The sequence below is a fragment of the Tenrec ecaudatus genome, chromosome 4, assembly GCF_050624435.1.
Source record: "Tenrec ecaudatus isolate mTenEca1 chromosome 4, mTenEca1.hap1, whole genome shotgun sequence".
NCBI lineage: Eukaryota > Metazoa > Chordata > Mammalia > Afrosoricida > Tenrecidae > Tenrec > Tenrec ecaudatus.
Window position 1 is genome coordinate 202,397,608 of NC_134533.1, and position 16,076 is coordinate 202,413,683.

Sequence of the window (16,076 nt, forward strand, 5' to 3'; positions counted from 1 at the left end):
TGGAATTCACTTTAAAGGGCAGATGCCTGATACTGAGTACATGGTCAAAATTGAATGAAAATTACCAAGGAAATATTTTATTTGAATCCCTACTGTGTTTCTCTGCAAGATTATGGCATTCACAGAAGAAGAAGAAAGGTAATTACTATAGATACAAACAATAGGTATTTTCTGATATTTACCCAGTTAGTTCCTCACATCCCCAAAGTGATACAAACAGAAAAAATCATTACAATATATACTTGTGTATAAGCCGAGGTTACCAGCACATTTTTTAATGCAGTTTTTGTGGTAAAATTAGGTGCCTCAGCTGATACTCAGGTCAATTTATACTCGAGTATATATGATATTTAATATGACACTTGCCCAATTTATCTCTTTATGCTGTTGACCACTGTTGTACCTGGTGTTATTTCATTCTGTATTTGCCTAGAGAAACAAGGTGCCTGAAAGAGCAGGCGTAAATTTATGAAATACTAAAAACAAAATGCTGTCGACCAGAAAAATTGCTGCTGCTGCTGCTGCGGCGTTGCACTCACTGCTGGTCTGCTCCGTGACTTTGGATGGCCACTGACTTACCTGCCCAACACCCAGAGGATGGGCACACCTGGGCTCCGTTGGGCAGGACTGCTGCTTTCAAATAGGTTCCCTCTTCTTCAGAATGTTGTAGAAATGATTTCCTTGAAGCTGACCCTGTTCCGTCCCATAAAGAATGCAGGCCTTGATGCCTAAGAGCTGGGGCTGGGTGCTGTGGAGTCACTCAGCAGGAGGACAAGAGTCCTGGAGAAGTAACCAGTACCAGACAGGTGCACAGGTCTTAGATATCAGTTGTCAGTCTGTAAAATGAACAAAAGAGACCTGAGAGAGCAGGTCGCACTGCAGATGAACTGAAAAGAAGTGCAAATGTTATAATAACTGTCTTTGAGCTAGCTGTGGTGGCTTTGAGGATGGACCCCTCCCGGAAGCTGCTGTTTGAGGTTGCAGCTGCATTAACTCGGGGGGTGTGAGGGGTGCAGTCAGTTATTTTCATTCTGGTGTTAGTACTTCCTGCTTCTTTCCATTTTACATGTAGAGAGCTTGAGCCACTTTGCAGTGTTTGTGTAGATTATGAGTTTGTAAAGAGCTTGGTGACTCCTGGCTGGCTAGTCAGATGCTAGTGGTAGCTGGTGCATGCACTGTAAATGTTTTAGCTCCTGTCTCAAAAGCAGTTGTGAGTGTACCTTTCAGCCTGGGTTGAGTGTAGTGGGTCATGGTCTAGGGAAGCTGGCAGAGGACTGGGGCTGCCCGCCTCTCTGGGTTGAGGAGCATCTCCAAACGGCAACTGGCTTCCTCGTTTGCTCCTCTTCCAGTTCTGAGGCTGGTTGTTGGTAGGTCTCACGGCTGCTTGGGTTGGAAGAGTCAGCAAAATCCAGATCCTGCAGAGGCCAAGAGTGAGCATGGCTTTGCCTGCCAGGTAAGAAATGTCTTCATGCCTGAGGACGAGCAATCTGGTAGGGACCTGATGAGCAATCTCATGGGTCCTTTGGGAACTGCTCTGACCATCGTATCTCTGCCTCCCCACCCCTTCATGGGGAATGGTTATCAAGTGAGAGTTAGGGAAAGGGTAGGAGCGGGAGTAGTCCCCTCAGTTCAGGGAGAGGCCAAGCTCCACATGACAGCTTCTTCTGGAAAGAGAAACACAGTCTCATCCATTTGTCTCGTACTTTGTTGTGTTTGCAACTTCCTTTTTCATTGACCCTCTGTTCGTTTTCTCTGGACAGTTCAAGAAAGTTCTTATTCTGAGCTGGGAGTCCCCATGGCTGTCCCCGTGGCTCTGTGACATTGCAGCAAGCCTGCTAGGAGGAGTGTGTCGCCATGCACCTCCTCAGTCTTTTATCCCTTGTGCTGGTTAATGCAAAGAGGAGGTTTCTGGCTCTAAGAATTAGAACTGGTCATGAGACCACAGAAATTCTGACTTAAGATTCGCTGGACAGGTGCAGAATGAGGGAGCTTAAGATTTTGATTTGTGAAAGAGCTGCTGTGAGCTGTTAACTCCGTAGTCCCATGAGTGATTGACAAGGAGCCTGGGAAGGGCACGGCATCTATGTACTCACACTGGAAGCTGGTGGAAGGAATTCCAGGTGAGCGTTTGAAGAACTCGGCTGTGGACCGGAGGAGGGATCCGTGTCCACCTGGCCTGGGAATATCGAGGGTGCGTCTGATGCCGGCCCAGCTGGACTGTAAGAAGAAAATGACTCTCACTCTCCCGGTGCCAGGAGATGAGGCCACCGCTGAAGAGTGCTGTGTAGTGCTACTGTCCCCGCCGTTTTTGGGAAGATGTGAATTGTAGCTGCACCCCTTTGACCAGACAGGAGATCTCTTGTGTTTGTCCTTCAGTTACCCCTTTTTGCTTTTAATTTTTAATCCTTAGGTTGTAAAAGGCAGGAATTAATTCCCAAATGATTACCGCACTGTGGAAACCTACACTTTCCTTTGTGCTAAGGGCACGATCAAAGCCTCTGTTGAAATAGGAGGAGGAAAGGGGGGGACAGCGGGAGGTGTAGGCAAGGATGTCTTCAAGGATTTCTTTAATTGTGTTGTCCTGGGATCAACTTGAATCTCATGGGGCTTTGAGGAAAACGAGGGCACTTGGAAATGGGCTTCATGAGCTTACATAATGTGGAGATGGTTGCACTGGACACTCTTCCTTCAGTCTGGCCTGGAGTCCTCTGTTGGGGAAGGCTAAGAAATATGGGAGTCCGTGGGCCCTGTTACGGGGAGCAGGTGCTCTCAGGTGCCTCTTGGTAATCCCGATTCGGAGGGCAAGCAAGGGGGAACCTCTGTGTTGGCCTGGCCCAGTACTCTGCCAACTATGTGGTGGTAGAGTGGCTGTGGCTCTGCAGAGCAGACATTTGGAGAGTCTGCAAGGCCGTCTCTTGGCTGTGTGCTGGCCTGTGGAATCACACCCCTGAAATGTGCCAGAGAAGCTTGTGGTTGCTCAGATTTTGCTTCTGTGGCAAGGCCGAGGCTAATGGAAGGACCAATTAGAGCCACATGTGGGAGGGAAGGGATTCTGTGAGCGAGAGCTGGAGGAGAGGGAGTGAGGCTAGTTGTGTCTTGCCCCTTTATAAATAAAGTGTGTTCATCTGGCAGTGTCTGGCATGGTTGAAATGCTCTTGATGGCTGAGCCTTAATATCACAGGAATGTGGCCAAGATCAGGTCAAAACTGCAAACCCTCTACTTGCCCAGCTAGACATTTGAGATAATGGCGTCATCCTACAGTGAAGGTGCCAGCCAGAGCTCCCAAGACATCCCCTGTTGGGCTCCTGGGGCTTGTCGGTTCTGTGGCCTGCTCTGCAGGGATTGGAGAGGGGCCCCGGCAGTTGTGGAGTGTGATGGGGCCGGGATGACGAGTCAGTGCTCTTGTCTCAAGTGTCACTGATTGAAGAGGAATGCATATATTAGTTTTAGCTGTGGGTCAGATTGGTTTTTCAAAGTAAGATGTTGCAATTTTTTAAGTTACTAGAAACTTGGTGTTTTAGGAAAAGAGTAGTTATAATGAAAATATTTTGTTTGTACCAAGAAGAAAGAAATAGCATCAAGTTTTATTTGGGGAAAAGCTGACTAGATTTTGATAGTCTTGGCAAACATTTTCAACTTGTTGCTTACCTTTTATAAGCTAAAATAGGAAGGGGCTTTGGAAAAGTGGAGGAAAATTTTCATTGTCTTTCAGTTCCATTTTTCCACAACCCCTCTTAGTAAGAATACGATTGTTTTAGGCTCGGAGTAAGTATTTGGAATGAAATCTGAAGTTGAGGTCAAATTTTTAATCTTTGTAGTGTAAAGGAACCTAATATCAACTTTGAATGTTGAAGTGTGAAATCGGGTGATGACTGCTTTGGACCTCGTGAATGAATCATTTCTGGGATGTGGAGTGAGCCCTTTCCCTCTACTTGGCCGATGCCTGGGGAGAGAGCAACAGTGTGCAAGCTGCCAGAGACTCCAGCGGGAGCTGCCTGCTTCTTCCACCTATCCTTTCCCGGCATGCCTACAGGCATTGGGCAGCCGCCTCACGCACTGTGTACCTCTATGTACTATGAGGAGGAGGACAACGGCTTGGTTTATTACGTCTGTGTTTTATGAGTTAGTAATGTGTGTAGTAGCTCTTGCTTGAATATTTGTGTATGAGATTTGGAAAGACTGCCCATGTAACAAATAATGGAGCCTCACACCTAGCCTAGGGTAGGTAGTTGGTAAATAGTATGGAAGTGTTAATTATTGTTGGGCTGTCTTGAGATAATTGTAGTTTGCTCTAATTGGGTTCTTGGATGCCACATGGGTGCTCAGATGTGGTAATTCATTCTCATTTGGATTCTGCCGAGGCTGGCCGCCCACCTCTCACACGTTCCTTCTCTCTCACTGCAGCTGCTGGGGCCAAATGGAGAGTCTGCCAGAGACCCTGTCTTTGGACTCAGCTTACCCTTTTCTACCCTTTGTGCCCTCCCTGGGCATCAGTGATTAAAAGCCTGGGCCATGCCATCACTGGGCTCTGCTTCTAACACTTCACATACACACACGAGTGTTTTTTTAAAGGCGTTTTACTGGGTAATGTTTAACAGCAGTGCTTAATGTGCAGCACATGGAGATCAGTGGAGTGCAGAAGGAGCCGTTTTCAGTGGGTTCCGTCACATGTGATGTTGAAAACCTACCCTGATGAAAAACCACGGTTCAGTGAAAACAGGCCATTCAAATGCCTTTTGAACCCTTCCCTCTTGAATATCTTTCCACCCGGGTGAGTTTGTACCCAGGTACTAAACCTTTACTGCCCTCCCCACCTATGTGGGAAAGCCCAGCAGCAGCAGAAGCCTCTGTCCTTCCTGACCTCTGCCTTTGCTCTGTGGTGAGAGTTAGGAAATATGTTCCAAGTGAACAAGTGTTCTGTGTAGCTTTCTTATTTGATACATGTGTGTAATGCTGCTTCTCAGAGTTGGTAATTTTCTTTCTCCCATTTAATTTTACTTTAAAGATAATAAATTTTTGGCGCACTATACACAAGCAGACACCTTGGTTCACATGTCTTACGTGAACAGTTCAGTGCTACGATAGCCTTTACTTCCTCACTGTTTACCCATGCTGATTAATTTAGACTCTGCCCCTAAGTTCTCATCTGTTTTAGATGAAGTGCTGTCAGATAATTTGTTTAATCCGAGTGCAACATTCTTGGCAAACATCATTCATTGCGCTAAACTGTTATTTAGTTTAGCAATGGCTTCAAAGAATAGCTTCGGTTCAAGGTGTAAGGCTCTTTTCTAAATACTACATTTCCCCTAGTCTCGTTGGATCCAGTACGTCTGGTCCCCACTTGAGTTTAATGTTCTGTGCTCCACTTTTCCTTTTTAAAAAGATAGACAGTTGGCTTTTACCACAGAGTGACAAAAGCTTCGTCATCACACAATACTTGTTTCTAGGGGAGGGTGGTGGTGAAAACACACACAGCAGGACATATACCCAACTCAACAATTCCTACATACTTACATTTCCATGATGCTTCCTGTTTCTACCCTGCTGGTTCACCTCTGTCGACATAGACGGACTCTCCTCTGAACCGCTCATGAAGCTCATGAAGCTTCTTATTTGAATTAGAGTGTTGGCGAAGAATATTGACTGTGTCATGGGCTGCTAGGACAACAAACACATCTATCCTGGGAGAAGTACAGCCAGAACGCTCCTCAGAAGGGAAGCTGATGAGCTCTTGTCTCCGGCACAGTCCCGGAGAAGGACATTATGCTGGGTAGAGAGAGTCAGCCAAAAAAGAAGAAGAAGAAGAAGAAGAAGAGGACCATCAAGGACATGGATGGACTCAGAGGCTATAACAGTGAGCTCAAACGTAGGTTTCATTCTGTTCTACAGGGGGTGCAGCTCCATGGCACCCAACAATAGCAGACTTGTCCTGAAAAGAGCCTCAATGGAAGTGCTTGGCTGCGAACTGAAAGGCCACTCGTTTGAATCCACCATCTCTCTGCTTCGGTAAAGACTATGGGCTTGGATGCCCTTAGGGGCCATTCTGCCTTGTCCTGTAGGTCACTATCAGTCAGGATCTACTCGATGGCAATAGGTTCACTCTTTTGGAAGCTTCTCGCATATACTTTAGAGTTAGTAATTATTAGTTTGAGCTCATAAATCTTCAAGGAGAAACTTAAGAAATTTATTTAGCTCAAACAATGGTTTAAAGATGACTTTAGGGAATAGCTTCAGTTTAAGGTTTAAGATTTTTCCCCCACAGGTAAATTGTTTTAACTTTTAAATCTGAAGCTGTGTATAGGGGCTCGGTTCCCATTGGTTTGCTCCCCAGCTCCCTGATAGTGACTTTGTGGGCCACCCTCATGCCTCTTGTGATGATCCCTGGAGCCTGGCATCTAGCCGGCCAGATGGGAAACCTCATCTCTCTGAGCTGTGAAGGGCTTTAGGGTGAGACCTTGAATCTTGACCAGGTTCTTGGCTCAAGACCTTTCTCACCTCCTGCCAAAGTGTGAAAAAGGGGTGTTTTTAACACGAAGTGGAGAAAATGGCTGTCTTTTTGGCATCTGGAGTCCAAATAAACAATGACTTTACACCATCAGTTTTCACTATATTTATTACACCCGGGTGCCCATCACAATGAGCACTTTTAGACTGGTTAACTCTCCCGCATTTTTATATCAAAGTTAGGCTGACATTTGACATTTAATTTTTACCTCTGCGTTTTGGACAAAGAAGCCATTTTGCTAACTGGAACACAACTGGTGGTTTTATGAAGGCTGCTGCTTTTTGACATCCCCAGACCAGTTACAAAGGAACATGGGGCTTTATTATTTTAGCTTGGTTTGAAAAAGAAAACACCATTTCTCTTAAGTGGCTTGATTACCATGGTGGTAGCAATTCGGCAGTGTAAATACTCTTTTTGGAGCAGGCAGCTGTAAACGAGAGGGGCTTCTGGGAGTGAAGTGGTGACCTACCTCTGCCGCATTTTGTCTGGTTCATGACGGGCCAAGTCTGGCAACATCTCCTCATTCTTGGAAAGTGGAAACTGCCTGGGAGCTGCTCGTTGAGCGTTTTCAGGTAAGGTATTGTACAGTTCTGAAGAAGCATCAAATTGAGGACAAACCAGGAGGAGTCACTTGTGTTTGTTCCTCTTGTGTTGATTGTACCACCTTTATTGATGGAGCTTCTTGTGTGCTGGGGCACTCCTTAGTTCTAGGGCAGCGGTTCTTAACCTGTGGGTTGTGACCCCTTTGGGGGTTGAACAACCCTTTCACAGGGGTCGCCCAATTCATAACAGTAGCAAAATGACAGTGATGAAGTAGCAACGAAAATAATTTTGTGATTGGGGGTCACCACCACATGAGGGCCGCAGCATGAGGAAGGTTGAGAACCACTGCTCTAGGGGGACAGTGTGAGCCTCTCCTGGGGCTGGGGTTCCATGAGAGCCTCTTCTCAGGTCCCAGGCCACAGACTGTGAGGACAGAGTGCCTCTTAGGCACTCTCCACTCCCACCCACGACAGTCTTAGGTCTCATCCGGGCATGGATTGGGGCTGGTGACAGGCAGAACCAAAGGAACTCTTCCTGTCGCAGACCTGGTGACTGGCTGGAGTCTTTCAGTGTTTCTGAGTACCTTGCCCCTCCTACCAGGTTCTGGCTCTGAACTCTGCCTGTGATGGGCCTTGGCCCCTATAAAACAAGGAGGAAGGTCTCAGCAGTGCCCCCAATTCGGAATGACTGAGTGTGTGAATATAGAAGCCTATCACAGGGTTCCCTGGTCGGGTGGGGTCACTCCTAAACAAGTCCTAATATGCATGTGAGGAGACAGCCTGCCAGCGCCCAGCATGGGCTGACATGACCCTTGCTTATAGAAAGCAAGGCTGCTTTTTGCCAAGTTACAAAAGGATCTTTTCTCCCCAGAGCGTGGAAAAACCAACATGGAGGAGTTGGAGTGGTGCCCCAGACATCGCCCGCTTGGCTAAATGCAGAACACTTAGTCACCCCCATGAAACAGACACCCATGTCATCACATATCTGCAGATAGCCCGCTGAGCTTATGTTCCTGGTAGCGCAGGGTGTGTCCGTAACCGATGCTGTTTTCAAATAAGCCGAGAATTTTAAAATAGAAAATCAGATTAGAAAAGTAAAAGCCTTTAATAAAAAAAGAAATAAAGAGTAAGGATATAGGGAGATGCTTTAAAAACAACACCCCCCCCCCCAACCCTCTGCCTCACATTCTTTAGGTATATAGCTGGCTCTGTGCGTGCTGGAATATAAGTACATCAGTGATGGGGAAGGACATTTCCCAGCCCACTCTAAACTTGCAGACTTGTGGGATGTTGGTGGAGTCAAGCCATACTGAATGAATAAGAGCTAACATAGATTTTAAAAAATGGAGGGTTATTGATTTATGTTCCTTTTAGTATTTCCTTCTTTCTACTTTTGATTTGATCTTATTTTTCAGATTCTTGAGATGGCAGGATAGATTATTGGTTGAGACTTTTCCTCTTTCCTAGTGCTCTGAGCACTATGAATTTTCCTCTAAACACAACTTTAACTGTGTCCCTTAAGTTTTGATAGGTTGGATTTTCATTTTCATTCAGTTGAAGTTGTAGTTTCTATTTCCCTTGAGACTTTTCCTTTTGACCTAGGGGTTATCTAGGGGTTTTGTTTCCACATAGATAGGGTCTCTATCAATCAATGCAGTGGGCTTGGGGCTTTGGGTGGGGTGGGGATTTTTGGGTCCAAGTGTTTGGAGATTTTCCTGTATCTTTCTGTTAATGGATTTCTAGTTGAATTCTGTTGTGATCAGAGAACACCTTCTGTATGATTTCAGGTCTTCCCAGGTTATTGGGCTTTGTTTCATGATATTGAATACGGTCTGTGTGCTATGTCCCATGGACACTTGTAAAGAATGCATAGTTCAGTGTTCTGTAAAAGTCAATTAGACCCTGCTGCATGGTGGCAAAATTGAGTTCTAATGCTGTCTTACTGACTTTCTTGGTAGCTGTTCTGTCAATTGTTGAGAGAGTCCTGCTGGTTCTAACTATAATTGTGAATTTGTTTTAAACGTTACTAGGTTTTAAAAATTGTGGTGAACTATATGTAGAGAATATGCCAACTATTTTTAGTCTATGTGTGTGTACAACCAGTCCCATTTCCAGATAGTGACTGATATCACCTCTAAGGAAAGTTCTGTGCCTCTTACGCAGGATCTCTGTCCCCTTACTGCCTACTTTGACCCATCTCCAGTAGCCACCAACGATCTGGTCTCTGCAGTTCCCTATTCTTGTAAGTGTGATGATTGAACAGGATTTGTTCTTTTGTATCTGGCGTATTTCGCTCAGCTCAATGTGTTCTGTCAGTTTTTGTTTTATGTTTTTTGTAGCCTTATTTTTTTGGTGTATACACTTTAAAGTTACTTTGGCTTCTTAGTGGATTTGCTCTTTTATCATTGTACTAGAGTAGGTAAAGTGTTGATATAAAATCATGGAGCCTTTTATTAAACACAGATGTCCAAATGTGAAGCTACTACTTGTTCACATAATCTCCATTTAGGCGATGCTTCTCCCTTCCCTGGTGGATCTGGGCTCTCCAGTGTACACCGCATCAACATGGTAGTTTGGGATCCTCGAGGGACTCAAATTTTGTTCCTGTAAAAGGATTTTTGAGTTTGGGAACAAAAAGAAGGCAGAAGAGGCATGATCCGGGCTGCATAAGGAACAGAGCAAAGGTTTCCCAGTGGACTTCTTGTAGGATAACCCTTGTTACCTCCAAAGAATGAGCAGGTGCATGGTTGTGATGGAAAAAAATATCTTGCTGCAATTTTCTTGGCCTTTTCCTTACCAATGCGATTTTTAATTTTCTTAAAACTTCTTAATAAGTCTCATGGTCATCCTATGTCCTTTGAGAAAGTCTGTGACGAGAACTTCTTTGGGACTCCCAAAAGCAGCCACTAGAACTTTATGAGCAGATTTCTTCCTTGAATTGAACTGGCCCAGCAAGTCCCCTTGGCAGATACTGTTTTTTTTTGTCTTGTTTTTATTAAACCATTTTTATTGGGACTCTTATGTCTCTTAAGGCATATACTGTTTGGATAGGACTTTTTAAAAAGGTGCCCTAGGAGACAAAGGTAAGTGTACTACTGAAAGCACTTGTCTGTGCCCATCTACTGATAGCAGTAACGATTGTTACTGGGGTCCAGCTCGTAAACCTGTGCGTGCATGAGCTGGACCCTGTCACAGTACTTTTCTCTTTCCGTCACATGACGCCCCTCTCTGCCTCTGTCCGTTTTCTTTGCCCTCTGTCGAGAGAGTAGGCCTGTGTTGGGCCTTTCTGGTTTCTTCCTCTGGGGATTTCTGAGTTGCCTGGTTTTTCAGCTCCCAATTCTGGGATCTGTGCAGCACTCAGAGAACCCAGAGCCAGCCTGCCCTTTCGCTTCGTCTCTCTGTCCTGAAGAGCTGTGCCATTGGCTAAGGACTCCACTGCTAGCCATGCAGAGGGTGTGTGTGCTGCCCTCCAGAGGATTGCCTCGGAAATGCTCTGGATGGGGTCGGTGGCTGCGAGGTGTGTCCACCAGGTACCAAATGCCTGCACGTTTTAGTTGTATGGTGGGAGGAGTCCGAAAAGAGAGATGCATTCTGTCTGCCCAGAAGTGGGACTCCAGTTGTCGTTCCAGGTTGTGTGTGGTCTGAAGTCTTTGAATTGAAATGCTTCCTTATCCTGACATTGTACTGTAAGTCCTTCTACAACGGTTAGCGTTCTCTTTTCCACATTGAGGTTTCCCTTTCTTTGTGGGAGAGACATGAAGGAGGACCGACCCTAGGTGCACCTCCCTCCCCTGCCTGTCTGAAGCCTTTGACTGTTAATGTTCTTCCTTTGTGATTTAGGGGGGACTCCATGGGTTACAGAGTGCTAGATGCTCTGTGGGGGTTGGGGCCAGAGTCTGTATGCAGGCTTTTTTTCCATGGTACTGCTGGGTGGGTTTGAACCGCCAGCCTTTTGGTTAGCAGCTGAGTGCAGGTCCCTTGTTCCACCCACGTACCATGGGCCTTTGAGCAGTTACAATCTGGGCTCTCGCTCGGGTGTTCTGGTTCCACCGTCCCGTTTGTCCACTGATTCCATGTGATGTCGCCTTGATACAGTAGCTTTACGGTAAACCTCGATGTATGCCAAGGGAGAAACTTTCTTGCTGTTGGTCTGATTTTGTAATGTTTGGTTGAGCCTGGGTGGGGCCAACCATGAACGTTCTCAAATGTTAACTGAAATGTTGGCAGCTGAGTCCACTCTGAGGTGCCTCGGAAGAAAGACCTGGCACTTGCTTCTGAAAGACCAGCTACCGAGCCCTGCTTGAGGTACATTTCTGCTCTGGCACTGCGGGGTCACTGGGACTCAGAGTCAGCTGTGAGTCAGCAACTGTTTTGTTCTTGTTGTATGTTCAAGCCCTAAACAAGCACCGTTAATTAAAACCAACAACAGAACTCACTGGGATTTGTACTGACGTTAGAATATTCCATTTGCTTCAGTCGCTTTGACTTTTTCATAGCAGTTTGGTGCTTATGTACCCTGCGTTAGTTATCCACATCAAAAAAATGTTACATAGCTTCTTGGCAGCCTGGATTTAATCCTTTTCCAGAATAGGAAGGCGTTTGTGATGGCTGTTGTCACTGGTGGGTGCCACTGAGCCAGCAAGTCCCACAAGGCGTCTAGATGTCTGCTAACCTAGAGCAGGTGGCAAGGAGCCAGCGTACATCCAGGATCCAGTCGAGATGCACACACTGCAACTGGCTGCTGTTTCTACATCTAGACACTAGTTCTCTTGTTTGTAGATGTTGACATTGGGAGTCACCAGGTCTTTTTATTTTATTTTATTAAAATTAAAAAAAATTTTATTGGGGTAGGGGGAGGGAAGAGCTGATACCAAGGGCTCAATAGAAAGTAAATGTCTAGAAAAGAATGAGGGCAACATATGCACAAATATGCCTGATTTGATTGATGTATGGATTGTGATGAGTTGTATGAGCCCCCAATAAAATGATTTAAAAATTTTATTATCTAACCAGTATCAGCAATTTGAATAGTCTTATTGACATATAATGCACATATACACACCAACAGATCAGTCATAAAAGAGTTGTGTCACCATCCCCACCATCAGGCCATTCCTTCTCTAGAAGGCCCCTCCCTCCTTCAGGATTTGCCTGTCTTATCTCTCACGGCCCTGTATTTCCTGTAAAGAAGTTCAGTGTGGAGCAGCCCTGCCTAACAAATGTAATTTGAACCTCATGTCATGTAAAAGTTCCTGGGAGTCGTGTGTGTGACAGGTGATATTAGAGTTGGTAATACATTTTATTTAACTCCATATTTTAGCATATAATGAATATTTTAGTGCATTAATGGCCTCTTTTCCATTATGTTTTGGTACTGCTTTAAGGCTTCAAACCCTAGTGTGTATTGTACGGTCCAGCATTTCTCCGTTAGGAACACCTACTTGCCCAGTGTTCAGTAGTCACTTGTTGCTGGTGGCTTCTTTGCTAGAGACCATAGGCCAAGAGGTTTGATCCGACTCAGGATATTTTTGGTGGACCACTTTGGGGAAGACAGCTGCCTGTGTCTGACCTGGAAGCCAGGGAGTGGCTCACGTCTGATTCTGCTTCTTTTCCAGGCTCTGAGTGCTCTGGGATGGAGCAGGTGTGCCGAGGGTGAGGACACAGCTCTGGGACCACGTCGCTCACTTCCTTCCTTGGATCGATTACTGGCTTGAGCAGACAAGGATGTCTGGGAACTTGCTGCTGTCCCCGCTCGCGGGGAGGACCTTCCTATTGCTGCTCTTGGTGGCCTTGGCTCAGTCCCACTGGCCTAGTGACCTCTCGGAGACCGTCAGGGATTTGGAGAACCAGCTTGAGGCGTCGATGCACTCGGTGCTCCCAGACCTCCATGAGGCTGCCCCGACAGTGCTTGGTATTCCTGACGGCACGGCTGTTGTTGGACGCTCCTTCCGAGTGATCATTCCAACAGGTTTAATTGCCTCCAGTGGAGAAGCCATCAAGGTGAGATCGACAGACAGCGTCACCGAGCAGGAGCTCTCCTCTTCCTTCCATTGCATTCTGGTGCCTTTTTCTAAATTCTTTTAAAAAATCATTTTATTGGGGCTTGTACAACTCTTATCACACTCCATCCATCCATCCATCGTGTCAAGCACATTTGTTGGCATCAGCATTTTCAAAATATTTTCTTTCTACTTGAGCCCTTGGTATCAGCTCCTCAATTTCCCTCTCCCACCCTCCCTCACGAACCCTTGATAATTTAAAAATTATTATTATTTTTTTCAACCTTGTTCTCCATTCTCAGCTGGAAACTCAGAACCCAATTCCTCTAGGGTGTAAGTTCTTCTTAGGAGAGGGACAGCCACTGATGTTCCTGACAGGGTCCCTGTGATTATGCCCCCATTTTGAGAATGTCACTAGTTAAAAGCCTTTACGTTTGTACTCTGGAAGTAAGATTGGGTGGAAGGACATGCTGTGTGTATAGGAAAAGATAGCCTTTCACAAACCATGGCACTAAACCCAAGAAATACAGCCCTGTCGATGGTTTGGACTGTCTTCTAAAATAAGGTATAAGTAAATATAGGGGACTTGCTCGATTTGCTCTACTAATTTGTTTGATTACATGAGAACCAGAATTAGAAGCCCAGCCCACCCCCGTCTCCTGAAGAACAGCACTATAGCACCAGAGAACAAGGGGTCAGACGTGTGGCCAAGAGCGTCTTTGTTGGCCAGGGATGGGAATCAGATGACACAGGAAGCTTTTCTCTGAAAAAGGAGATTAGTTCCTCTTATCCATGGCTGGGGACCTTGGCATTTCCAGATCTTAGGCTGGGCTGCACAAGGAAGACCACTCAAGCTGTGAACATCCTCTAAAACAGACATACCAGATATACTCGAGGATAAGCCGACCCAAACATCAGCCGAGGCACCTCGTTTTACCACAAAAGCTGCATTAAAAATGTGCTGAAAAACTTGGCTTCTACGCAAGGATATACGGCACTTTTTTTCTCAGAGGGCCAAGAGAAAATATTTAGACTCTGCAGGCCACACCTGTTTGTGTTGCCACCCCTCAGCCCTGCCCATGCAGCCAGGAACAGTATGTGAACGAGCGGTATTTCCATAGACACATACCACGTTCCAATACAACTTTACCTGTGCCCACCCAGACCGAAACTGGGACTGTATACAACTTTCACATGTCACAAAACGGTTCCTTATCCCTTTTGCTTTTTTTCCCAAGCCTTTAAAAATGCCAACTATTTTCAGTTCCCGGGCATGCGGCAACAGGCAGCATGTCCCTGCTCTTTGCTGGCCTTAGCCTCACTGTATTCCTTCCCTAGAGGTGTGGCTTGAAAATGAACTAAGACTAGTTCAAGCTCCATACCTTGTCCTGGTGGTTTTCATATCTGCACTGGCGTGGAGGGTCCACTTCTAGGATGGCTACAGGTGGCAGCCATGCTGCTGCTGCTCCCTGCAGGAGGAGAGCTTATTTGGGGCCTTTGGCCAGGGTCCTTTGTTCTTATCTACAGGCGGTTTGGGCTCCCTCACAGCATGACAACTGAGTTCCTAGACTGGGATTGGGTATTCCATAAGCCTGGAAGTGGAAGCTGCCAGGTGTCTTACGGGCTGGCATGTAGACTGGCCCGTGACACCTCTGGTAAACTCCCATTTTGTCAAAGCAGCCTTTATCACCTCCCCTGCCCCCCCACCCCCCGACAGTTGGACCGTTAAATGGAGAGACCAGCGCTTTGGCAAGTCCTGTTCTTTCCTCTGAGTTCCCACACCCTGTGTGGCTGGGGATGTCTTCTTGGGTGAGTCCTGATCAGAAGTGTTTTGAACTGATAGGGACTAGAGAAACCAATCCAGTCACACTTATCAAGAAGTAGTTATCTATCAGGAAAACATCCCAGATCAAGTCCGTAAGTCTGATCCGAGTCACAAGCAACGGCACAGAGAGTGCAGGAAGATTCCAGGCTGGGGGTGCAGAGTTAAGTGGATCCAATGGCAGTGGACGAGTCTCCAGGGCTCATGAAGGCCGGCCTCAGCGTGGCTCTGGCAGCTCTCCGACTGACTTGACAGCAGGCAGAGAGAGGAGGGGAAGTTCCCAGAATCTTCCGTAAGAGAGGCACCATTAGGCCATGACTTGATTGATAGGCTAGGTCCCACCCTTATCTTCCTATGGGTGCCATGTTGGCACAAAAAACGGTCACAGACACGGAGCCAGGGATTTGCTGCTGGCAGAGAGACTTAACTGTGTTCTCTGGTGGTGACGAGGTTTTCCTGGCAAAACTGTTTTTTTTTCTGAGCATCTTTATCAGCTTATGGAAAACATGCCAGTTGGTAGTGACCGACTATAGAACACAGGAGTTGTGATTCCTCATCCCCAACCAGCTTGTCACCAGAGCTGTGGGGGTGGGCATGGGCGTTGGGGGCAGGGCCTCTATTGTTTTCTGTGCCCCTCAAGAGGTATCCTGCCACACAAACAGTTTGGACACATTTTAAAACATTTTTTATTTCACTCACTGGTGTGGGTCTTTTTCCCTGGGAGATTATGTATACTTTGGGAATATAATTTTTCATGACTGCTCGATATGAACATATTTGAGTATATTTTCAGCTCTTGGTCTCCAGGAGCCTTGTGGGGTGACCCCAGATCATACCTAGGGTCTAGCATTGTGACCTCTCCCCTAAGCTGCCATTCTCGCTCACCTTTCCCAGGCATCTAGCCTCCAGTCTGGGCTCAGTCTCCTCCACACTGAGTGAGAGGCATCTTCTGAAAGCTCTAATCTGCTGCTCAAACCCCGCATCACTTCGGTTCTAGTCCCACGTGCCCCAGCGTCCGGCCTCTTCTCCCTCCTCCTTTCGTTTTCTTGTTGTGCCTCCGGCCACGCCAGCTCCTCTCTGCCCCTGGGATACACTGATCTCAGGCCCACACACGCCTCTGCTGGTTTTTCTTGTCTGCTTGGGCACAGCGCCTCCTTTGGGCTCACCTTCCCCTCCACCCTAATAAAAGCAGCTTTCCCACAAAACC

General features: G+C 46.4%; 1 protein-coding gene across 2 annotated transcripts in view; it reads left to right on the forward strand.

Annotated features, from left to right (window-relative positions):
• Window positions 1-16,076, forward strand: part of DAG1 (dystroglycan 1) — a 59,368-nt gene that overhangs the window by 30,765 nt on the left and 12,527 nt on the right. For both annotated transcript variants that reach the window (XM_075547373.1, XM_075547372.1), the window contains one exon: window positions 12,664-13,048. In XM_075547373.1, the coding sequence (XP_075403488.1) occupies window positions 12,773-13,048 (276 nt within the window). In that variant the 5' untranslated portion in view covers window positions 12,664-12,772. The remainder of the gene's footprint in view (window positions 1-12,663; window positions 13,049-16,076) is intronic.